General features: G+C 40.4%; 1 protein-coding gene across 3 annotated transcripts; it reads right to left on the bottom strand.

Moving 5' to 3' along the window:
* Window positions 1-1,651: 1,651 nt before the first annotated feature.
* Window positions 1,652-25,686, bottom strand: NPM2 (nucleophosmin/nucleoplasmin 2). 3 transcript variants are annotated; one of them, XM_078149632.1, is made up of 10 exons: window positions 25,085-25,686; window positions 6,018-6,107; window positions 5,643-5,728; window positions 5,305-5,430; window positions 4,666-4,759; window positions 3,015-3,277; window positions 2,349-2,374; window positions 2,143-2,173; window positions 1,982-2,047; window positions 1,652-1,717 (listed from the first exon to the last, which is right to left on the bottom strand). In XM_078149632.1, the coding sequence occupies exons 2-9, from the start codon at window positions 6,070-6,072 to the stop codon at window positions 2,009-2,011; spliced, it is 720 nt and encodes a 239-aa protein (XP_078005758.1). In that variant the 5' UTR covers window positions 6,073-6,107; window positions 25,085-25,686; the 3' UTR covers window positions 1,652-1,717; window positions 1,982-2,008. The 3 variants fall into 3 exon arrangements, 2 of the variants coding, with proteins under 2 accessions (XP_078005758.1, XP_078005759.1); XR_013484601.1 differs by lacking the exon at window positions 2,349-2,374; XM_078149633.1 differs by lacking the exons at window positions 2,143-2,173; window positions 2,349-2,374.
* Window positions 25,687-25,705: the final 19 nt, after the last annotated feature.

The raw sequence follows: 25,705 nt of genomic DNA, 5'->3' as shown, positions 1-25,705 counted from the left end.
AACACCCAAGTTCTAGTCCCAGCTCAGCCACAGGCTTAATATATGATTCTTGGACATTTTCCTATCCTGAGCTTAAGTTTCTTTATCACTAAGATGTGGGCTGATCATTCCTTTCCTACTTCCTCAAGGTATTGTTATGAGAATCAAACACTACAAAGCATTATGTACCAGGTAATAAGGCACATCCTCGCCCCTCTCACCTCCCCCTCAGCTTTCCCTGTTGGCTTCTCACATTGAAAGGGAATGTTAAGCACTTAGGTTCCAACCCTTCTCTGTGCACCCAAGGACATCCCTGAAGTTTTTATCCAGTCTTTTCCCCCCTACACACACCTCCCCACACACCTGGTCTGGTTATTGTATTCAGCTTTGCTTCCCAGCAATGAGGCCATGCAGCAAATCCTCACTCCGGCCAGCACCAAGACCAGGTCAATGGTGCACAATGGGGCCCCCATGGTTCCCTAATCCCCTATTGTGTCCCCCTATTCAGGGCTGTTCTGGTTTGGAAAGGAGGGGGGGAAGGCTGGTTTAGCTGGGGCCCAGTCTTTTAGAAGTCTACTTGTGCCTGCATTCATAGGTACAGGGGCAAGGGTATAGGTGCGTTCATGTGATACTTTAGTGGTTAGATTGGGAAGGGTGGGGAGAGAGACACACTCTTTCTAGCCCCTTTGCTTCAGTTTCTTCCTCACCTAGAAATCTAGGTGTAGACTACAGGTGTCCCTGTATGTACAAAGCACAACTAGAGACAGGTAAGAAAGCTAGACCTAACATTTAACCTGGCAATCAAGCCTGGTCCCAGACTTATCTTCCATAAACCCCCTCCACTGACTGAGAGAGACTGTAACACAATTTTTATACTCCTATCTCTTAGTTCACTAGCAGGTATACCCTCCTCCTTCCCTCTCCAGAAAATAACCCTTCTTCAATTATCCTGTCTTCCCCAAGTCTTCTTAAGTCACCCTGCCCATACTGACCCAATTCTCCTTTGGACTGCTGTAGGCTTCATCTATACCACCCCCCCTTGGCTTTTTTTTTCACTCCCATTTCATGGCCCTGGGTCCTTAAGCCACCTTTTATAGGTCTTTGGGCATTTAGCACAGAACCAGGAATCTCTGTTGGATTAATCATGCCTGCCTGGAGTAAGCAGGGAGAAACCTCAGCCTCTTTTTTCAATCAGTCTCTGTTAATGAGGAGTTGGGAAGAAGAGATCTGGGCTTACTGGATGTCTACTAAGGAAAGCAGGGAAGGACTCAAGGATAGGGGAGGCACAAAGGTAGGGCAGGGGGCAGAGTTTATGAAAAAGACAAAAAACAAAAACCTGTCTGGTATCAACGAGGAGTTCCAGCAGAAAGAGAGGAGAGTTTGGGAAAGTGGAAAATGGAGACAGCTAAGGGCTAGGGGTCAGCCGCCAAGATTGCTCTGCCTCCAGGGGGGCTTCAGGTGGAAGAGAAGGGGTCAGTCACAAGGTATTGCTCAGAATGTGGAGCAGGGCCAGGCCAGAAGAGCAGCTTGCTTTGGCATTTCAGCAGCACAGACCTGACCTCTACTGGATGTCCGGGTCAACTGCATGTAGTTGTAAGCATGACGGAAAAGGCTGTGGCCAGCCAGGTGGAGTGATGGTCTGGAGAGGGGAAAATAGCCCGAGAAGCCAGAGTTCCAGAAAAAAAATTTATTTTTATTTTTTTTTTCTTCCCAGTTCCTGTTTTGCTCTTTCTTGACCCTGTAAAAACCAAAGAGAGCCTGTGGCAGAGAGGGGCAATGGGAGAAGAGCAGTTCCCCAGCACAGTCTCAGCCTCTGGGCACATCCTACAGCCAGCCACACCTTAGACTCCATAAGGGGCAGGGAAGGGAACAGGGGCATGGCATTCTTCTATTCTTCCACAAACTTCTTCCTTGGGGACATAACTCAGCCCAGCATCAGACCTTGGGGCAAACCGAGGCATCTCACTCATTCCTTTTTGGTCAGACTTTACATCTCACTCACCTTCACTACCTCTCTTGCACGTTGCCCTTATTTCCTGAGTATTGTCTTTGCCTTCTTGCCTTTGGCCTGTTGGGGGAAAAAAAAGGGCTTTGTGTTCCCCACCCCAGATCATCGGACCCCACCTTCACATAACCCCTGCCATCTTCTCCTTTGGTTCTTACCTTCATTTCAAGGCTCCTCAGCAATGGGACTCTAAGAAGAGAGAATGGGGTCTCATACCGGTACCTTTTGGCACCCGCAGTCAGGAAGAATTGAACTTTGGACAGTTTGGGGGAAGGGAGGAGAAGTGACAATTTGGAGGAGTGGGCAAGGTCTGGGAGAACACTCCCTCCTAGACTCTAACACCTCTTAGTTGCCTCAGGCTCACCTCTGCTCTTCCTCCAGCTTCTTTTTCTGCAGTTAAAGAAAATAGCAGTAGCCAGGATGGACTATATGGCCTCTAGCCAAGACCACTCTACAGCAATGAACTAGAGGTTCTCTTCCTTCCATTTCTGGGTATCTTGGCAGCACCTTATTCTCAAGCATTCCATTGGTCATGGATCATAGAATGTAGGGCTGAAAGGGACTTTAGATGCCAGCTAGGCCAACCCTTTCATTTTACAGATGAGGAAACAGAGGCTCCGAGAGGTTACACCTCTGGTCACACAGCTTGTCAGGGTCAAAGTTGGTATTGGAACTTGCATCTTTCTGACCCCAAGTCCAACAACTCTGCCCATCACATGATGAGTCCTTTAGATGGAAAGGGATTTAAAGCATGATGGGACCTTCAAGTTCTAGGGCAATCCATTCATTCGCATCTATAGATGTTATATATTTTTTACAGACTTGTTCAGTGCCACATGGGGAGTAAACAGAAGAGCCAGGGGTTGAACTTTGCCTCTAGCTCCAAATCCAAAGCTCTTTCCACATTGTCTTGTCCACAGAGACCATTGGCCCCATAGGCTGTACATAATGTAGAACCAAGGTGATGAGCCCCTGCCCTTATTCTTTTAAGCCCCCTACCCCAGACACCGTCCAGGAACTCTGCTCTCACCTTTGCGACACCAGTCTGACTTTTGGAGGCCCGTCGCTTGGCTGGCTTAGGTGGAGAAGTCTCTTCCAAGGATATCTCATTAGAATCTTCATCGTCATCCTCGTCATCCTCATCCTCATTATCATCATCACTGTCGTCATCGTCGTCATCATCATTGTCATCGTCATTGTCATCATCATCATCTCCTTCTTCCTCCTCAGCCTCCTCCATCTCCTTTTCATCCTCCTTATTCCCTTCTTCCTCCCAGGATGGGTCTAAACGCACTGCAGGAATGGAACCACAAGAACTTGCATTCCCAAAAACCCTTTCTTCTTCCTCAGTGTTAAGAATCAACCAATTAGCTTGGAAAGATGTGAATGAACTGATGCAGAGCCAAGAAAACAGCATATGCAATGACCACCACAACACAAAATAATTGAAAATGAATATTACAAAATTACAAAGAACAGTGTTGGTCTCGAAGAGCTATGAAAAGATACCTCTCTCCACACCTTTGCTGGTGTGTGTGTGTGTGTGTGTGTGTGTGTGTGTGTGTGTGTGTGTGTGTGTGTATTTAGGCAAGGAGGTCGTCTATGGGTGTGGAATATTGCATATATTGTGAGTTTTGGTTTTTTTATGTACTGACAGGTTTTACTAATCCCGGCTCTCCCCCCTCACCTTCCTCCTTTTCTTTTTAAGTTTCTTTGTTATGTGGGATGGCTTTTCAAGAGGAGGGAAGGGATGGATACATGGGGAAATTCTGTAAAAGCAAAAAAGAAAAAAAATCAGCCAAGAAAATGTTTATGGAGCACCGGTATGTCCAGCACTATGCTACGTGCTGAAGAAGACCAAAGGATCAGTAAAACTTTGAGGGCACAAATATAGGCATCTTCCCATGGCCTTTAAGACAGTGCTTTCTACACATGCTAGGTGCTTGATAAATGGATGTTGAAAAGGAAGACACATACACATGAAATGGGAATAAATAAAAAGCAACATGTTCCAAGTGCCACAGGACTTTATGCGGTGGGCTGCAGGAGTCATGGAAAGTTTCCTAGAGGAAGGCTACAAGTGCATATGTATGCATGTATTTGTATCCACATGTGTATGTGTACATATGTGTATGTGTGTACATTTGTACCTGTTGGGTATGTGGGAGGGGAGGGGAAGACTTTAGGAAGACTCAGAGGGGAGGGCTTTTCAGGAAGGAGAAAAAGCCAGAATGAAGACTTTGAAGGCAGAATTGTATAAGCTCTGTTGGGGAGGTTGAGGCTCAGAATGAGTTTAAACATAGAGTTGGGGGCAGCTAGGTAGCGCAGTGGCCTAGCTGTGGAGCACTGGCCCTGAAGTCAGGAGGACCTGAGTTCAAATCCAGCCTCAGACCAAACACATGACACTTACTAGCTGTGTGACCCTGGGCAAGTCACTTAACCCCAATTGCCTAAAAACAAACAAAACCCCCCCAAAAAAAATCATTTAAAAAATATTAAAAACAATTAAAAAATTAAAAACAAAACAAAAAAAAAAGATAGAGTTAGAAAGACAGATTAAAGCCAGATTGGGGAGAGCTCTGAATCTCAGACTAAAGTTTCTTGGACAATGGGGAAACCCAGTTGCCATTGCCTGTTATGGACCTAGCATGGCAACCTCACACTCTACCTGCCTGACTTACCAGTAAGATCACGGCCACTGATGTAGACAGGCCCTGGGCCACGCCTAAGGTAGAAAGTGATGGGTGGATTGAGCTCCATTCCTGAAATGTTGACCTGAAAAAAGGAAGCAACCAGGAAGCAGAATTTCTCAGGTTTCCTGCCCCTACCTACTACTCTAAAGCTCCTGGTTTTGCTAAGAAATAGCTTTAGAGAAAAGTAGGGGAAGTTGGTCAGTCTGGCTACAGGGTATCCCCAAAGTTAGCTTGAATAGCTTACCCTGTTATTTTATGAGCTGGAACTATTATTTAAAGCTATTAAGGCTTAAAAGTACACTAAGACAACCCTGTATTTGTGCTGAAAGGGAAGTCAGGAGCCATCTTAATCATAGTTCTTTCTTCCGCTCTTTTCCTTTGCCTCCTTCATCCTCTCTACTTCCTCAAGTACCCAGTGTCCCTCTTATTTCCTGCACTGATGGCTTACTCATACTAAGGTAGGAATAACTGAAAGCATTACCCCTCCCAGAAGCCTTGCATTTTAAAGGGACTGGCAATATTTGACTTAAAGATATGAATCTCTAAGGGTGGAATTTTGGAGAAAGTAGCTTGTCTCAGTCCCTACCCATCCCTCCCTGTCAGTTGATGGGTCATGGGGTGGCTTACCATGGGCAAGACTGAGGGCTTCAGTGTGGCAAAGGGAAATGGTCGTCTCTCCTTGCCATCCTCATTAGGGGGTGGTATGATCTCCACTATGTTCACCTCATCATTTTTCGTCTCCCCTAGGCAGATCTGCAAGGGGGTGTGGGAGCATACTCAAGCTTCCTCCTACTACTGCCCATTGCCCTGGACATCTACCTATCCGGGCCTCAGGAACACTTTTCTTTCCTATTCAGGATTCCTCCCCATTCTTCCTCCCCACCTCCTCTGTCCCACTCCCATCATCCCTAGGATAAAGGCAACCCTCTCCTCTAACTTCCTAGTCAGACTGGGTTGTCACTCACCAGGTTCAGCATTAACTTACGGTCACAGTTCTCATCTTCCAAGGGATCAAAAGTATATGAGCGATTATCCCAGTTCAACTCACAGCCTGAGGAAGAGAGACTGGGGAAGGGTGGCTATGAAGAATACTTTCCCCCTTTACTCTTCCCTCCCCCATGTCCTCTTTTCTACCACTTTAGGTCAGCAAATATGGAACTCTAGCCATCAATCAACAATTCTTGCCCCAGAGGGCTTTCTATTCCCAGTGCTGAGAACCGAGCAGAGATAAAGGAAATCCCAAGAGGAAGCGAAGAAGAAGAATTCTCTTTATCCCCAAGCCCAGGAACCCCACCCAACGCCCCCCGACTCTTCCAGGAGGAGAATCCCATCCTACTTACCCCAGAACACAGCCAAGGACTTTTCAGCCTTTCGGCTGACGCTGGTTAGAGGCATGATGCTTGAGGAGGGAGTTTTGAGGGCACCTAAGGCTGTGAGAAGAAGAGGGGAGCCAGGTAAGGGCTTCCCTGACGACCCTGGCCCACAGGGATCTCCCCAGCCTCTGAGCTCCAGTTGCTGTACCCTCTGTGTATCCCCCTCCTTCAACCACTCATCTGCCTGGTTTTGTTAGGGGTGTAGACCTTCTATCCTCAGATAAACTGTAGGTTCTTTTGTATTCCCCCACAGACCTAAGGTATGGGGCACAGAGTAGGAATCACCAAAGGCATAATGAATACAGAGATAAATGAAGCCAAGGTTGATCCTAAACTATGAGGTTTTTAATGTTCAGAGGTCATCCTCTCCTCTCTTAGGCGCCATCATCCCCATCTCCTGGGGCTCTATGAAACTTGGAGGTAAAAAGAAGCCAGGGATCAGGAAGTAGCTTTAGCTTCCATTGCCTGACCTCACCCCAGAACTGCCAGCCTTCTTATCCCTCTTAACACCCTGGTCATTCCATCCTGCCTGGCGTTTCTGTCTCTGCTCCCTCAGCTACGCTGCCTCCGTGCTCGCACCTACTCCATTCCCCCCTTTATCACAGGGCAGGGCAGCCTCACAGATGGTTCTTATGAAGCTTGTTAGGTCCAATCAGCCTACTGGTTGCAGATCTTAAAGTAGAAGAGACCCTTTTCCATATACCACTCTTTTCTTTTCCTAATAAATCCTGAAGTATTTATGGAGAATTTAGGTTCTGTCCAGCCCTGTGCTAGGAAATGAGGAAGAAACATGAGAATGATAAGTCCTTGAGGACACAATCTTATCTTAGAAATAAGACTAGCACACATTCAGCACTTATTCAGTATCTCAGCATTTCATGTTTCCATCCCCAGTCTCTAGTATAGTGCCCTGCCTAGTTATAAAAAAAAAAAACCTGATAGATACCATATACCAAAATAAGGGCCAAAAAATACATAACCTAGATATAAAAGGTCACATCATTAAAAAAAAAAAAACTAGAGCAAGGAAGGGGATAACTTTTATAACTATGGTTAGGGGAAAAAAAATCTCATGACCAAACCAGAGATGGAGAAGATCACAGAAAATAAAACGGACAATTTTGATTATATTAAACTGAGAAGCTTTTGCACAAACAAAATCAATGCAGCTAAAATTAGAATGGAAATAGTGAACTGGGGAAATTATTTTGCAGCAAATTTCTCTGATAAAATTCTGATATCAAAGATATATATAAATTATATAGTAGACCAAGAGCTGTTACTAGATCAATGGTTAAAGGGAGTTCTTAAAGGAAAAAAATTCAAATTACAAAAGTCATATAAAAATGCTCCAAATCATTAATAACAGGAAAAATGTAATTTGAAATGTAATTTAAAACAACTTCTAAGTGTTGTCTGACACTCATCAGATTGTCAGAGGAAGTTCAGAGTTCAGAATCTTGGAGATGGAGTAATCTCAAGTAATGGTGAGGTTTAAGTGTGATAGATGATTGATTAGAGCCCTATTTTATTCCAATCAGTATTAATCAGCTTGATATAATTCCATAGAGATGGTAATTATAAATTCTGTTTATTAGGCCCCAGATCTGTGAACTGCAGATTGTAAGTTCACTTGCTTAATCATAAGAAGCTAACTAGATTACCTCCACCCTTGTTTCTTCCTTGTTATGGTGACCAAACTCAGCATGGCAAAGGTGACTCAATGACATGGAAAGTCCTCCAACTATTTTTATTGCCCCTCTGCAGTGGTCATCTCTCTATTGCCTAACATGGAGACATGGCCATAAGCATTTGGCCAATAAATGATCCTGTTTGCTGGCCTGTGGCCTGTCTTTCTACTGGCCCATGTAGATGTTTTGACATCTGTTTATCAGCCCAGCCCATAGGTATGCTTATTGGCTCAGTAGGACCTCCTGAAAGGTCAAGATAGGTGGTCTGTCATGGTCTGCTCATCAGCTCATTTGTCAACCAATGGAATTCTGTATGTTGTGTAGAGCCATCTGGATGGTCAGGGTCAAGATCTATTAACCAATGAGGCTCTGCATTTTATAGTGCCTCTCCTGTATCATCTGGGTATCAGACATTATAAAACTAAGACCATAGGGGAAAGGGGCATCTCAGATCTTCAGACCACTTCCGTAGAGGGGGCCATAGACCCTTTAATAAAGTGCTATGTCTTGGAGCTCTGCCTCAGATTCTTTTGTTGTAGGATGGACAATTTTGGACCCAACATTAGATAGTTGAAGCAGTGTGGACAATGAAAGTCATAGGAATCAAGGAAGTTAAGGAACTTTGAGTCTTGCTGTTAGAAGGATCATCCAGGTACTGAGGATGATGGTAAAAGGTAGTGCTGAGAGGAGGTGAGCCAAGTACCATTGGCATTGAGAAAGCTGGGAGAGCATCTTGGAGGTCAAAAGTCAAGGCAGATAATACTTCAATAAGTCCAAGATCTCATCAATGTAGACACTCTTTCCAATAGTGCAAACCACAACCTATCTATACTTCTGTCCGTGTTCTCCCATAAATACTCTGTAAAGAATCCACTAATGCACCAGGGGCCTTCCTGTACATCTTTTAACATTATGTGGTACTGATGTAAGTGGGTTATCCCCTTGTTATCCCTCATTCTTACTAATGTGATGGTCCTACTAACTTCTTTTCTCCCATATATATATACACACACACACACACATATATCCTGAATGATGAGTTTTATGCCTCTCTTGTGTGAAGTCATCTCTGGTAATACACTATAATCTATTTATGCTTACCATTCATCTCTTCATTGTCCTTTGGGTAACTTGAAATTATAATCTTTTGGAGATTGTAGTCTTTTATGGTTCACCCCCATTTAGAGTCTCTGGGAGAATAGTGGTGTCTTCAAAAGATGAATTTTTGTTTTAGAGAGTATCTTGGGATCACTGAGAGTGATGCATAGTTTCTCAAATGTGATTCAACTCACTTTCTTTCTTCTATTCAATCCTGGGACCAGTTCATTGTTCATTTGTAATGCCTATCCAAGATACACACATATGTAATACACTTATACATACACATATGTGTGTGTGTGTGTGTGTGTGTGTGTGTGTGTGTGTATACAGAGAGAAAGAGAGAGAGAGAACAAACTCAGTGGATTGTCCATTGAACATAGCCTGGCAAATAGTTATTCTTTATCCACTTAGTTTTTCCTATGTGGATTTAACACAATTGACATTTTAATTGTTTGAATTACTGAAGGAGGCAGGACATACGATGACAACTCAAATTTGCCATAGCACTTTATGGTTTACAAAGTACCAATTATTTGTGAGAAATAATTCATTTGAACCCCGACTCTAGTCCAATCAGTATTAATCAGTATGGCATCAGTTATGATTCCACAGGGGTAATGATTATAAGTTCTGTATATTAGGCCCCACAACTGTGAGCTGCAGATTCTAAGTTCACTTGCTTAATCATAGGAAGCTAACTAGAGGCCCTCAGCATGGCTGAGATGACTCAATTACATGGAAAGTCCCCCAACTTATTTTTGTCCTTCTGGCCCACTCTCTCTTGTCCAGCATGACCAGGTGACCATCTTTTGACCACTGCGTGGAGATCTCTCATGCTTCACCCAACCCAAGACCCACCTACTAACATACCATTTCTAGTTGATGCATCATTTTTTGGCCCTTGAAACAAAGTCTATCAACCAATGAGATTCTGTATTTTGCGTAACCCCTTCAGAGTGTTCAGGTATTAAATCTGGTATCAAGTCTTATAAAAATGAGGCCCTGGAAGAAGAGGGCATCTTAGATCCTGAAGATCTGAGGTCCACTTCATTAAATAGGTGACCACAGACCCTTCAATAAAGTGCCATTGACTGAGGGCTCTGCCTCAGTCTCTTTTATTGTAGGTTGGACATTATTGGCACCCCAACCTCTTTAGGCCAGTCCCTGCAAGGGGCCCAGAAAGGAAGTGCATACCAGGATGAATCTTCACTTCGGCTCCCCCACCGACACTGGCCCTGGGAGGTGGGACTCCCCCTGCTGTCTGCATCCAAATTCTCTAAGCCTGAGGTAAATCTCTTCAAGATTGGTGAGCCTGTCTTGATTTGCCCTAAATTTATTTTCTCTAGGAAGGGTCCCTAACCGGGTTAAGAGGGACTATTTGAATTTGTGATTAATCTGTCTAAATGTATGAGCTCTGGAGCAGTCAAATTCTACTTTTATAAAAATTATATGGACATAATTTTAACTTTTTATACACAGGCTACTGTTTTTTTTTCTTTTCTTCCATTCTCTTTACTTTTATTTTGTTAAGACCAGGGAGATTCAGCCATGGAATCTCTGGTTCCTCATTTTCAGCCAGCTAGCCACCTAGCTAATTTTATTTTATTATTAATTTATTTTTAGGGGTTTTTTTTGTTTGGTTTTTTAGGCAATTGGGGTTAAGTGACTTGCCTAGGGTCACACAGCTAGTATGAAGTGTTTGGTCTAAGGCCGGATTTGAACTCAGGTCCTCTCCACTTAGCCACCTAGCTGCCCCTATTTTTAGCTTTCAACAATCACTTCCATAATCTTTTGAGTTTTAAATTTTCTCCCCCTCTGTTCCCTCCTCCCTCCCCAAGACAGCATACAATCTCACCTAGCTAATTTAAGAACTTCGGGGTTTGATTTTTTGCCTTTAAATTCTTTTATCAAGGAGTAATTGAATCATTTTTGTCATCAGTAGAAAAACCTCCCAAACTAATTGAGGGGGAACTCATTTCAGTGGCTCACAGCCAGGTGAAGAATCCATCTAAGAGGACTCTATGATCAGTCCCTGGAAGGGTAGGGATTGGGAGAGTGATTCTCCACTCTGACACCATCTGGACGGAGCACTAATTTGAGCTAGACCTGACAGCCTAAGGAGAGATTCCCCACCTCAATGGTAAGCTGTCAAGGCATGTGACCACCCTGGAAACAATTTCAATCCCTTCTGACCTGAGAAGAAGGTTCATTTTAGTTTACAGAGATGAGGAGAGGAAAAGGCTCCTTTTTATTTAAAGAGTAAGGTTATCATCACTTATATTCATAGGATTAAGTCAGTTATTGACAATCAAAGCTCAATTTTTAGGAAGTTTTAAAGGAAAGCAGGTATAAATTTTGCTGAATAATCACTTATGAAAGACCTTTGGGCCCTAGTTGACTGATCTGAGGACTCTAGAGGTTAAGCCCAAAGATTAAGAATAGGAAGTACTGGAGAATTTGCCAAAACGAATCCCTGAATATTACAGTGTTAGGTGTAGGAAACGAACTTCCATATAGGCAGAACTTGGGCAGATAGAAGATTGCCTCCCTCGATCCATAATCGAAGCAGGGAGCCATGTCTAGTGTCTTCAATGGGGAACTTTTTAGATGGAATAAGCCAAAAGGTGGGTACCTTCGGAATCTAGTCCGATTCTTTCAAGATAAGTTCCTCCACTTCTGGGGTGCCACTCCTGGTTGGGGATGACCCCAGGAGAGATGGGGTTGGGCATAAGAGGATAAATGCATCCTACAGGATCCCCATTGGGACAAGGGTGGATTCCCTATCCAGGGATGACTAAAGAAAGAGCTAGTAAGCTATGTAAAGTTTGGTTTAAGAATATGAAGGGCTTAGGGGATTGTTTTGGCCAAAGCATGGAACTTCTGATTACTTAGAAAGTTATGGAATTTTACTGAACAATCTCCCCAAATTAGCTTAGAACAAATGAACTATTGATATTTCTAAATTCTTCATCATTCTCAGTTTTTCTTTCTGTGATTATACTTTGGCAAAAAGTCTAGAGGAATGGAACTTTAACCAGCTCTTCTATCTATTAGGGACTTGTTCTAAGTACAAAGTACACTTTAAATGGGTGAAACCAATTGGCAAATTAGACTAAAGCAATTCTGTATTGTTACTAAATTATATTTTTTATTGATAAGATTCTAAAAGCATTAACATAATTGGGAAGCAGAAGAATTACTGTAGGCTGACAGCAGGACCCCAGCTGCAAGATGGTCATAAGTTTTATATTTAATAAAGGAGACAGGTTAAGATCTTGACTTCAAAATCTCAGAGAAAAACTTCAGAGAAGTTCAGGCCTGATTTGATGTTATATGTTCTGTGTACGTCCATTTTATAAATGATGAAACTAAGTTTAAGAATAGTGGATTCTTTACTTCAGATAGAAAGGGACCTTATACAGCTAGGAAAATCTTTAAGAGAATGGGAAATAAGTGTCTGTTTTATTTGTGCTGTGCTATTTGTGTGTTGTGCTAACCCACAGCTAACAGGTGTTTTAACTATGCCTTTTCTTTTGCCGTGATCAACCAAAACAAACTTTTCTAAAACTTTCAAAAAAAAAAAGCCTTAAAAGAAGACAAATATCTCTTTTTTCCTCTATTTGCAACATTGGCCATATTGGAGATGGTAGAGATGAAAAGCAGATACAGAAATTAATAGACAGGGCAGTGTGGTGGCGCAGGGAATAGCACACCAACCCTGGAGTTAGGGGGGGCCTGAGTTCAAATCTGACCTCAGATACATAACACTTAATAGCTGTGTGACTCTGGGCAAGTCAGTTGACCCCAACTGCCTCACCAAAAAAAGAAAGAAAGAAACTGAAAACTGATATGCAAAAACCAGATTTGTGAAAAAAAAATAATCAAATTTCTTTTATTTCTAAATTTTAATGTGGATGTCTTTATAAAGTATTTTGATGAGCCTATGGGGTACTAGCAAACTCGCTAGAGTTTAATGAAAACAACAATAACAATCAGTTATTCCATATAACCAGTTCAGTTATTCCTTAATGGGACCTTTAAAATGACTAGGGATTGATTTAAAGCTGAAGTTCTAATTTTCAGAACTGTTTTATTAATTATGAGTTCTGTTCAGGAGACATCCAGTGAAATAGGAATTCAAGGAAGTATTAAAATAAGAAAAACTTAGGAAATAGTATAAGAGAAATTAGATTAAAACTCTTGTGAGCTTAAATAATTCCACCACTCAGAATTTTAAAAGGAAACATGTTTGCTCAGTCTGAAGAAATTTCAGTTAGTCAGTCCCTAAGTCTGAAGTTTTGGGGTATCAATATGTGAAATTGGTTTTAATTTAAGGGTAGAATAAAGATACACTTAAAAAACTGTACTTAAGGTTGGGATAGGTTTATTGCAGGAAGGAATTTTTATTATTAGAAAGCAGAATAAGGAAATTTTGGACCATTTTCATAAAAGAATAAAAGTGGGTGGAAATGAAGTTCATTTACCCTTCTTGTTGTTTATTGCTTTTACTTTTTATTTATTGATTTATTTTTGTTTTGTTTATTGCTTTTAAACAACCAACCTGAGGGTACTAAGCAAGTCCTGATTGGGACTTCAGATTGAAGGTGAACCCCAAAGTGCTCCCCAAAATGAAAAGCTTGTTTTGAAATCAGAAAGCAACTGAAGGTTAAGTGTAATTTAATGACACTATTGGTTTAAATTAATTGTTTAGGTAAATTAAAACACAGTAAAACTTGTGCTGAAATCAATTGTTTAGTGAAAATAAGTTCAAATCGTATAAATAAGGCTATAGTGAGTTAGGGAAAGAATTATTATTTTTTGGGAAGAGAATTATTGAAGATAGAATTAAATAAGAATATAAAAAAGAAAGATATAGGAATAAATTAATTGCATGTACACCTAATAGAGAGTGTTCATATTACAAAAGACCAAAATAAAATGGGCATATAGCTTATGAAAGTATAAAATACTGAAATTTTGAGAGGGAAAAGCAAAACTTGCAACTTATTTCAGGACAAATAAATATTTTATAGGTTAAGAAAAAACAAAATAAATGGACTAAATTTTTGACTGATTTGAAAGGAAATAGAGAAAAAGTTATACCCTGAGCTATTCAGAAAAGTATAATCTTCATCAGATAGTTTTAAGTAGTACAATTTCTGCTAACTCTATATGAAGTCAAAGCTGTGCTTTAATAAAAATAGAAACTTTAAATCAAGAAATTATTACACTATAAATAAAAGCATCTTTCTAATTCAAATCATTGTCAAATATATATTAAAGCATGAGTATACTGATGATATTGGACCCTGAAATTTGAAGTCTTGGCAGTGACTGGCCTTTGTGGAAGTTAAGATTTTTAAATTATTGAACTATATTTCATTTAGGTGAATTCAAAGTTAAATTAGTGTAATAAGGATATCTGTTCATTTATAACTATTAGGAAATTGGTTTCTCATTTGATGAGAGGCAAACATAAAATTCCTAACAGGGAAACTACAGTTTTGGAAACTACCAAACTTTGTAAAAGAAAGAGGCAATTAGGAATCAGGATCATTCACAGTTAACAAGCACCAAAGGGAAGCTGCCTTTGAGAAAACTATTCGGTGTTTCAGTAAGAGTGAATAATAAAGAAGAGAGTAATAACAGTAACTTACTATTGTGAGAAGAATGGTAGAGAACCTTTTAGAGTACCAACACCTGTGACGTTCCTGTGCCATAGTTGGGCTTTGGCCAGTCCTCTTGGGCATTACCAAAATAGCTGGATGAATGCTTTTCCAGCATAAAAGAAGTGAACTTTGAGAAAGAATTGATGATTTCTTACTGAAATCTGTGACACTGTACAAGGAAGAATCTGTTGTGCTGAGTGAGTTGTTTTTGAATCTATTTGCCCATCACTTAACAAAACCTACGCGATTGTAACTAATTCCAATTGCCCAAAAGCCCTTAAAGAAATTGGTGTAATGGGGCAGCTAGGTGATGCAGTGATCTAGAACATCAGCCCTGGATTCAGGAGGACCTCAGTTCAAATCCGGCCTCAGACACATAACACTTACCAGCTGTGTGACCCTGGGCAAGTCACTTAACCCCACTGCCTAGCCAAAAGAAAGAAAAAACAAAAGAAATTGGTGTGACAGTGACAGCCACTTTGTGCGATGACTAACTTTGATAGACTTAACCCTTCTCAGCAATGCAAGGATCTAAGACATCTCTGAAAGTCTCATGATGGAAAACGTTATCCACATTCAGAGAAAGAACTATGGAGTTAGAATGCAGGTCAAAGCTGTTTTGTTTTGTTTCCTCTTTCTTGTGGTTCCTCCTATTGGTTCTAATTTTTCCTTACAACATGACTATGTGAAAATGTGTTTAATTGGAATGTATATGTAGAGCCTATATCAGATTGCACCCCATCTTGGGGAAGGAGGCAGGGAAGGTGGGGGAGAAAAATTTAAAACTCAAAAGCATATGCAAGTGATTGTTGAAAACTAAAAATAAATTAATAAAAAAAGGGGGAAAAAAGAATTGGTGTGAACTATGCATTTATAACCACCAAAGAACCAAAAAGGGGTTTACTAGAGGAATTAAGTAGAAGAAAGAAAGAATAGTGTTGCATAAGGAAATAAAAGTTAAGAATGAGTAGAAGGGTAAAGTATAAATTCAGGGTTTGAAAGTATAGGTTTCTGGAGTTTTGGAAAGGAGATTTCAGAGAGGGTCTGAGCCCATTGAAATAAAGAGGATTTAGGAATTTTTTTTTTAAAGCAATGTCCTTTGATGGTTGCTGCATGTGCTCCTTCCCCAATCAATATAAGACTACAAAATAAATTTCATAAAATGCATATTGATTGATAAAGGATTATCTCTTTGCTATGGTTTAAATAGTTATGCTAAAGGGTTAGTAATTTAGAATTGAAAGGAATTGGTTTAGCTCTTTGGTTAACTCAAAGAAACAAAGAAGCAGTAATGGGAAGTTGGGAGTGTCACTATAAAAAAATTTTTTTTAAATATAAGTTTACATCTAAAAATAATGGAATCTAGTGCAAAATGAAGTTCATTTATTGCCACTAGTCATTGTAAATCAAAATTAAATGGGTTAAAAATATTGTAATGGTAGTACATTAGTGAATCTAATCAGTCCTTGTACTTACAAAGAGGATAATAAATATTTCCACCTCCCTCCCAGGATTGTTGGGAGAGACTCACAGTTGTGAAGTGCTTAACACAGTGCCTGGCTTATGGAAAAGATGAGTGCTGTAGTGTTCAGACCTTATAGGAATACAATTGAAAAACATGCTATCCCATTTCTAAGTACTTTTTCTAATTAGCATGGATTGTTAACAAAATCGAGAAATTATAAACATTTTAAAGCATTACTACAAACAGGCTTAAGCAACTTTCAAGATATAGAAAAAGCCTGGCATGTCATGGGTACTACATAAACTACTATGATTAGCATGAAAATGCCAGGGGTAATAAGATAAATGACTTTCTATGAAGTAAGTTTGAAAGGTATTTAACTAAATTATCATCACCTGATTGGTGATGTTTTCAATGCAAGAAGGCTAAGAAAAGCTGTGGAAGCAAGTTCCTTCCTCTTTTCAATCTGAATACTGTTACATTATAAATACATCTGTTATATGATTATTAGAGTATATATATATTACATATATTAAAACTAGAAAATAATAATAGTGACTTACTTTTGGGAGAAAAGCATGATGATAGTTGTGAAGAGATGAAATTTGTGAATAGCTGAAAAATTCTAGATAACAATTGTGTAGCCCTGAGCTGTAATTAGTGAAATTTTGCTGCTTGAGGAAGAGTCTCTTGGGACTTCGTTTTACTGCTATTCTGAATCTTGAATCCAGGTATAAAGTATCTGATCCCTAATAAGGCTGCTCGTTCATTATTCAAGGGAAATGCCATGTGCTCCTGCAGTCTGAGGACCACTATGAGAGGTTGTCTGTCCCTGGGAAAGTTGAGAGAACAACCTTGCGAAGGTGAAGGTAGGATTCTCTTGCCCTATCCCCATGTTGGTAAATAAGAAATTTTCCCACCTGGTTAATTCTGAGGCTGGCTATGACATCTGTCATATTATTGGCTATGATTCATACCTGAAATCAGACAGAGTTAGTGCTGCTAAGTCCGTGCCTTTCTCCTCACATAGCAACTTCCATTGATAACGGCAAGTGTAAAAGATGATGAACCTTACTGGTGATTTTGATGAAGTAATAGTACGGTATACAGCTAGTATAGTGAGGGATCATTTTGAATTGTCATTTGAATCACAGATAATAGAGACCATGAAGCTTTACAACTGGTGAGTTATTTAGGTTATGAGAAATCACCTTATGACCTTCTTTCATTGTGATAATATGATTAGTGGGAGATGTCAGTGAAAAATGTAACAAAATTTTCAAAATTGGATTAAGAATTTTACATGTAAAAATTGTTTGAAACATCTAATAATATTAAGAGAGACAAAGACTCATTTTCCAATTCAGACCCTCATCATGCAGTAACTGAAGTGCTCTCTAGTTTCAGGTGAATTGTGTACTCTTAATATAATGATTTTTCTTATAGCTCTACTTGATATTGAGTTTGTGGTAAGTCTTGGCACCTGAGACACGTCCAGAAGGAAGAAGCCCCTTCAGAGTTGACTTAAGAATGTGGCTTGTTTTAGAAATATACAATTATAGACCTTGAACTTTTTTTCATCTACATCAAGGATATGTGATCCTTAATAGCTGAATCCACCTAAAGCTAGGAAGCTATGATTATCGGAATTTGCTGTTAGAACTCATGGGACTATCATTGATATTATTCTGGGTCTGATCCCAGGTATGTTCATCAAGGAATTCTATTAGGCCAATGACCCATGATGCCAGTAACCCTCTGGGGTTGACATCCATGAATTACAGGTGGAGTTCTCATAGGGAAAGGCTAGGAGAACAACTTTTGGCACAAGCAAGGCAGAATTTTCCTGACTTAATTCCCCCAGTATGACATTTCCTCTTAAATGGCAAATATCTGACCTTTTAAGCCTAGTTCAATACTATTGGCTATCTATGTGACTCTAGCCTAGAATTGACATGAAGGTAGGGAAGCATTTTTCCCTTAATGTATAATGTCCCCTTTTTCTTTCTATGGCAAATTTCTATAAACATTGCAAGTTATCAGTATAAATACATTATTAAATCCTTATTTCATAGGTTAATACTGGAACACATCTGAGCTTTTATAATAAGATACAGGTATAAGATTTGAACTATTTAGCCTACAATTTAAGAACTTCTTAAAATTAATGTGAGGATAAATGGGTATTGATGGAACAGTTTATGGGACCAAACTGTTGTTCTACTAATTACAAAGCCTTAAATAGAAACATCTTCAGTTTTTGTTTTTTAAAAAAAGAATGATAGAATATCTAATGTTACTCATAAATGAGAAAAGTCAATTTTATTTGGGTTTATTATTACCACCTGGATATTGAGCATGTCTTGAAAGACAAACATGTTTTTTTTATAAATAACTTATTTGATCTACACTGCCTTGAAATCCACTACTCAATGTATTTATACATGTCATACTAGAACTTTTTGTTATAATTGCAATTTTTTGGGCAACTTTTAAATGAATTCATTGTGTATCAGAGGTCATCATCTTATTTTTAAAAAGTGTTCTGTTAATAGTCACCTAGCAAAATCTCATCTTGCTAAGGGGGTGGGAGGGGAAGAACAGCTAAAAGAAAATAGCTAGAGTGAAAATTTTTCTGTTAGCTTTAATAAATAGTTGTAATAAGATTAGGTAATTACATATCACAAATATAAAAGGTTCAGAATTTTTTTTTAATTTTTCAGTTCTTATTAGAGTTTGCCAACCTAAAAATGTAAATTCTCTTTCATGTTCATATTAGTGCTTTTAAGGTTTGAGCTAGCTCTTGCTACCTGATCTGGTTGTTGTCATAGCAAACTAGAATTGTATTCAGATCTGCTTTGTCAGAGATTTTTAACAGAGAAGGGGATCTCTGCAAGTGACTCGAACTGGAGAAGCAAATGCACAATAAGCTGCTCCAGAGCTCCACTCATTCTGGTATTCCTAAGAGGAGAGATCTCCAGAGGACCACAACATTGCATCAGAGGATGTTAAGAGACTGGACAACTGTATGAGATGCAACGAGTAAGCACAACATCTTCATCGTCATCATCCCCTTCACAAATGATTCCTATTCCACCTATTCCTGAGCCTACAGTGACTGGAACTTCGAGTCCTCCTTTTCAGTCTCCTACTTTGGCTTTTGATCCACCACCACCACCACCACCACCACCAATGATAATTCCTTTGTTCATGGAACTCAACCAACTCCTTATTTTCCTCCACTCCCTATACTACAGTCATCTAGATCTGTTCATGTTGTCTGCAGGGTATTGCCTCTCATGACCATAATGGGGTGGCTGTTCGTCAAAATTGCTCAAATCATTTTCTTCTTTTTTCCTCTTCAATATGCTCATTTATTTTATCTTTTAATTAATTAACTAATTTTTAGTTTTCAACATTCGCTTCCACAAGATCTTGAGTTTTCTCCCCATCTCTCCCCTTCCCCCACCCCAAGATGACATGCATTCTGAATACCCCTTCCCTTGAGCTGCCCTTCTTTCTATCACCCCCCTCTTCTCTTATCCCCTCCCCCTCCTATTTTCCTGTAGGGCAGGATAGATTTCTATACCCCACTGCCTGTATATCTTATTTCCCAGTTGCATGTAAAAACAATTTTTAACATTCGTTTTTAAAACTTTAGTTTCCAAATTCTCTCCCTTCCTCCCTGCCCACCCACTTTCATTGAGAAGGCAAGCAACTTGATACAGGTTATACATATGTAGTCATGCAAAACACTTCCATAATAGCCATGTTGTGAAAAACGAATTATATTTCCCTTCATCCTATCCCACCCCCCATTTACTCTATTCTCTCCTTTGACCCTGTCCCTCCTCAAAAGTGTTTGCTTCTAATTACCCCTCCCTCAACCTGCATTCCCTTCTATCACCCCTCCTATCCTCTTCCCTCCTATTTTCCTATTGGGTAAGATAGATTTCCATACCCAATTGAGTGTGTATGTTATTCCCTCTTTAAGCCAAATCCAATGAGAGTAAGATTCATTCATTCCCTCTCCCCTCCCCTCCATGGTAAAAGTTTTCCATTCACCTGTTTCCCTCTATGGTAAAAGTTTTTTCTTCCCTCTTTTATGTGAGATAATTTACCCCATTCTACCTCCCTCTTTCTCCTTCTCCCTGTACATTCCTCTCTCATTCCTTAATTTTTTTTTTTAGATATCATACCTTCATATTCAACTCACCCTGTACCCTCTGTCTATATATATTCTCTCCTACCACCCTAATACTGAGAAAGGTCTCATGAGTTACAAATATCTTTTCATGTAGGAATGTAAACAGTTCTCAATTTTAATAAGTCCCTAAATTTCCTATTCAGCTCTGGTCTTTTCATCAAGAATACTTAAAAGTCCTCTATTTCACAGAATGTACACTTTTCCCCTGAAGGATTATACACAGTTTTGCTGGGTAGGTGATTCCTGGTTTCAATCCTAGTTCCTTTGACCTCTGGAATATCATATTCCAAGCCCTGTGGTCCCTTAATGTAGATGCTACTAAATCTTGTGTTATCCTGATTGCGTTTCCACAATACTTCAATTGTTTCTTTCTGGCTGCTTGCAATATTTTCTCCTTGACCTGGGAACTCTGGAATTTGGCTATAATATTCCTAAGAGTTTTCCTTTGGGAATCTCTTTCAGGAGGTGATTGGTGGATTCTTTCCATTTCTATTTTACCCTCTCATTCTAGAATATCAGGGCAGTTTTCCTCCCTGATATTCAAGAAAATAATTTCTTAAAAAATGATGTCTAGGCTTTTTTAGGTCATGGCTTTTAGGTAGTCCAATAATTTTTAAGTTATCTCTCCTGGATCTATTTTCCGGGTCAGTTGTTTTTCCAATGAGATATTTCACATTGTCTTCTTGTTCATTCTTTTGGATTTGTTTTACAGTGTCTTGATTTCTCATAAAGTCATTAGCTTCCATTTGCTCCATTCTAATTTTTAAGGACTTAATTGCTTCAGTGATCTTTTGGACTTCCTCTTCCATTTGGCCAATTCTACTTCTTAAGGCAATATTCTCCTCATTGGCTTTTTAGACCTCTTTTGCCATTTGGGTTAGGCTATTTTTTAAGGTGTTATTTTCTTCAGTATTTTTTGGGTCTACTTTAGCAAGCTATTGCCTTATTTTTCATGATTTTCTTGCATCACTCTCATTCCTCTTCCCAGTTTTTCCTCTACTTCTCTTACTTGCTTTTCAAAATCCTTTTTGAGCTTTTCTATGGCCTGGGACTCATTCATATTTTTCTTGGAGGCTTTGGATGTAGGAGCTTTGACTTTGTTGTCTTCTTCTGGTTGTGTGTTTTGATCTTCTTTGTCACCAAAGTAAGATTCTATGGTCTGACTTTTTTTTTTGTGCAGTTTACTCATCTTCCCAGCCAATTACTTGACTATTAAACTCTTTGTTAAGGTCTGTTTCCAGTGTGAAGAATGTACTGTCCCAAGCTTCAAGGGTTTTGTGCAGCTGTTTTCAGAGATACTTCTAGGGACCTATAAATTTTCAGTTCTTCCAAGATGGAATGATCAAAGGTGGGGTGTTTACTCCTTTCCTGGCCTGTGCTCTGGTCTATGAGTGACCACAAGCACTCTTTTCTGCCTTGGAACTGTTAGAACAATTCTCTCTTCACTGCTGCCACAAGCTCCACTGTTGTAGTGCTCCTCCTCACTCCAGGACTGGCACCCAGGACTGCAACTCAGATCCAAGCAGGGGCAAAGCAAGGGAATCCTGCCTCAACACCAGCAAAGAGATCCCTGCAATCCCTCTCTGATCAGCTGCTTGGTCCCCACTCCATCTGTGGGCCGAGAGCACCAGAAGCAGTGGTGGCCCTGGGGCTGCACTAGGACTGGGGCCAGACCAAGCTCCTCTCTCACCAAAGTCTGAAAGACCTTTCCTACTGACCTTCTAAGTTGTCTTTGGTGTTTGTGGGTTGAGAAGTCTGGAAACTGCCATAGCTCCCCTTGATTCAGTCCCCTGAGGCCTGCTCCAGGTTTCTTAAGGCCCCATCATTGCCTGTGTAGCCCTCGATGAACGATGCTCCTCTTCCAGCCTGGCACAACACGTGTTTCCCATCAACCATCCAGGCTGTCTTGGGCTGGAAATTTATTTCACTTTGTCTTTTTGTGGTTCTACTGCTCTAGAATTTCTTTAGAGCCATTTTTCACAGGTATTTGGAGGGATCTGGGGGAGAGCTCAAGCAAGTCACTGCTTTTACTCCACCATCTTGGCTCTGCCCCCTCTTGAATCATTTTCATAAATTGAAAAGATTTCCAGAACCCGTGTGTAAGGCAAACAATGCTTGCACTGCTGCTCTTGAATGAATGAATGCCTGGTTTGTCCCCTGATTTACCTGTCTTGTAGGGCAAGTATTACTAGGAGGTACCTGACAAGAACCTTGTGGTTCTTGGTCAGTGAGAGTCACCTCAGACATTTATTGTATATTTAGTGTATTTTTAGTTAATGTTTAATCAAATGAAACATGATCTGTATAAGTTGTGCCAATTTCCCTCTTTTCTAATGTCACCTTTGTGCCTCAGTAACGGGACTATTCCCTTCTGGTTTTGCATCGCCCATGGAAGACTGCCCTGTATCGATTTGACTGTATTGATTCACAGAAAGATTAAGGTCTTTCTGTGAATCGAAAGGGGGGAGGGGAGAATGTGAGAAATAATTCATTTGAACCCCTACTCTATTCCAATCAGTATTAGTCAGTTTGCTATGATTCCATAGGGATAATGATTATAGGTTTGTGTATTAGGCCCCAGAACTGTGAGCTGCAGATTTTAGGTTCACTTGCTTAATCATAGGAAGCTAACTAGAGGCCCTCCAACCTTGTTTTTCCTTGTTATGGTTACCAAGCCCAGCATGGCTATGACTCAATTACATGGAAAGTCCCCCAAGTTATTTATTTTATTTTATTTTATTTTTGAGGCAATTGGAGTTAAGTGACTTACCCAGAGTCACACAGCTAGTGAGTGTCATGTGTCTGAGGCTGGATTTGACCTCAGGTCCTCCTGACTCCAGGTCTGGTGCTCTATCAACTACACCACCTAACTGCCCTCCCCCCACTTATTTTTTTACCTCTGGACCACTCTCTCTTGTTCACGAACAGGTGACCATCTTATGACCAGTTAGTGGAGATCCCTCATGCTTGACCCAACCCAATGTCAACCCTGCTGACATACCACTTCTAGTTGATATACCATTTTTTGGTCCTTCAAACAGGGTCTATCAACCAATGGGATTCTGTATTTTGTGCAACTCCTTTAGAGCATTCAGATATCAAATCTGGTATCACACCTTACAAAAAAGGCCCTGGAAGAAAGAGGCATCTTAGATCCTGAGGAAGATCTGAGGTCCTCTTCATTAGAGGGGACCATGGACCCTTTAATAAAGGGCCATTGTCTCAGCCCTGCCTCAGTCTCTTATTGTAGGTTGGACAATTTTAATCCCCACATATTAGGGCTCCCTTTTCTCTTCTTAATCTCTAAATTTGTCTGAATTTGTTCAAAGTCAACAAGACCTTATGGTTTCCAGGGGAATTCCCCTCCTAGATAAGTCCTTAACCTTATAATCAATCAATAAACATTTTTAAGCACCTTCTATGTGCCAAGCACTGTGCTAAGCTCATCTTTGTAGATAATTACTCATAAGGCAAAGTCTTTTGTTTTTCTACAGGAGTGTTAAAAAGAGGTATTTTCAAATGGGAGCAAATCTCTCTCTTCCAGATATCAAATATGTCTATCTGGTCAGAAGGTCGGGGCAGATTGGTCTACAATCCTCAATGTGGTGGGTGTGCATGGAACTAGAGCCTCTGTTGGCTACTTAGTGCTGACTACACCCAGTGAGGTCCTAGTTTGTAACTCAGCTGATGAGCAAACTCCTCTCTAGGGCCAAGGATTCTGACCTGAATAATGAGGCCCTTTTCCTAAAGGGCTGGAATATGAAGAAGAGAATCAGTTCTACCAACAACCGATGACACCCCCCACCCCATTCCCATAGCTGGAGGCAGTTAGTAGTCTCTCTCTCTCTCTCTCTCTCAGAGGAAACCTGGAAGTCCCAGAAGCTAAGGCTCCTGGGATTATCTTAAAACCCCGGGAGGAAAGATCAGAGGAGAGATAACCTATGGAGCAAAGAGCTAAGGATTAACAGGAGAATACAAGTCTAGTCTTTGGAAGAGTTGTAATAACAACTCACATTTATATGGCACATTTAACATTTAAAAATCACTTTCCTCACAGAAACCTGATGAAGAACTGCCATTTTACAAATGAGACTGACAAGTTACATGATTTTCAGTTATATTTACAGGGCGTATAGTTAATGTTGGGTCTCCTGAGGTCCAGTGGAAGATTCTTTACACCCCAGATTGAAGCATACTTTTCAATTTTTTTCTTGGTGTTTTTAACTTTTTCAATATGTTCAGTATGGAATACATTTTGCATGATTTCACATATATAATCGCTATCATACTGCTTGCCTTCTCCAGGTATGGGGGAGGGCCAGGAGGACAGAAGAGATTTTGGAACTCAATTTTTAAAAATAAATGTTAATTTTTAAAAATTTCTTTTGGAAAGGTTTAACTTAATAAATGGAAAAATATTTCTGAAAGATTCTTTGCACTCGGTACCCCTTATATGTCTCTTGTGGTGATGGTAAGTTTCGTTCCATGGTTTGTTGGGTTTTTTTTCCCTGTTGATCTCAAAAACCCTGTCCTTGGATACCTTTAATCCTAAAGAATGTCCTGAGTAGATTGGAAGTCTTAAAAATGGTGGTACTGTCTCCTTGAAGAAGGCCAGTCAGGACTGGAGGCACCATTTTAATTCTCAGCTATTAATTTCACCTAAACCTCCCAAATGTTAACGCTGAATTGTTTTGTAAGTCCGTGATCTATTACTCACTAAGTAGTTGTACGACACTGGCAAACTACTAGAATTCTCTTTATCGGTTTTCCCCTCTGCAAAACAGGGCTAGTAATATTTGCAATAGGAGCTCCTAGATCTGGGAAAACAACAACAGAAGCAATAACTAAAACCATGTAACTTATTTTTATCCTCTGGAGTATAAGAATGAAAAAGCACTTACTATGTTCCACCGTGCTAAGTCTACGGGTACAAAAACTGGGGAAAACAACTTGCAGATGAGTGTAGGCAGGAGACGCATTTTGGTCTAGACTGACACAAGGGTAGAGCACGGGGAGTACGTGGTTGACACAACCCGCCCAGGGACAATGACAGCTTAGCTTCAGTCATGGTTTCTGGTTCCAGAACTAAAATGTGTACGGAGGAGAAGAAGATGAATAAGAAGATGCAGAGGTTGCAGACGTGGCCGGAGATGGGGAAAAGAAGCATAGCCGAGCTGGGAGGTAGCCTCCCACGAGAGGAGGTCACGGCAGAAGCACTTCCGGGTCACTGAAGTATGGCCTTAAGCAGGAAGGATTCCCCAAGCCAATAAGCAACCCTGCTTCGGAAGTACCCTAGATCTTGCCGTCACTGAAGGCTCGCTTGCTCCAACCTCTACCGCCCCCTCCCGCCAAGGCCCAAACGCCGCCAGACGGCCTCGCCAGTGCGCCTGCGCCAAATTGTGATTTCCCTGCCTCGGGAGCAGAGAGAGAAGGACGAGAGGAGAAGGGGGCCAATGCTCTCCCTTCCTTAATTTTCTTCCCCATTTCGATTTTTCCGCTTGGGTAGAGGTGATGGGCGCGTG

Source organism: Phascolarctos cinereus, unplaced genomic scaffold, assembly GCF_003287225.1.
Source record: "Phascolarctos cinereus isolate Bilbo 61053 unplaced genomic scaffold, phaCin_HiC Scaffold_2;HRSCAF=192, whole genome shotgun sequence".
NCBI lineage: Eukaryota > Metazoa > Chordata > Mammalia > Diprotodontia > Phascolarctidae > Phascolarctos > Phascolarctos cinereus.
The sequence above is the reverse complement of the archived record's forward strand: the minus strand, read 5'-3'. Positions and strand labels throughout refer to the sequence as shown.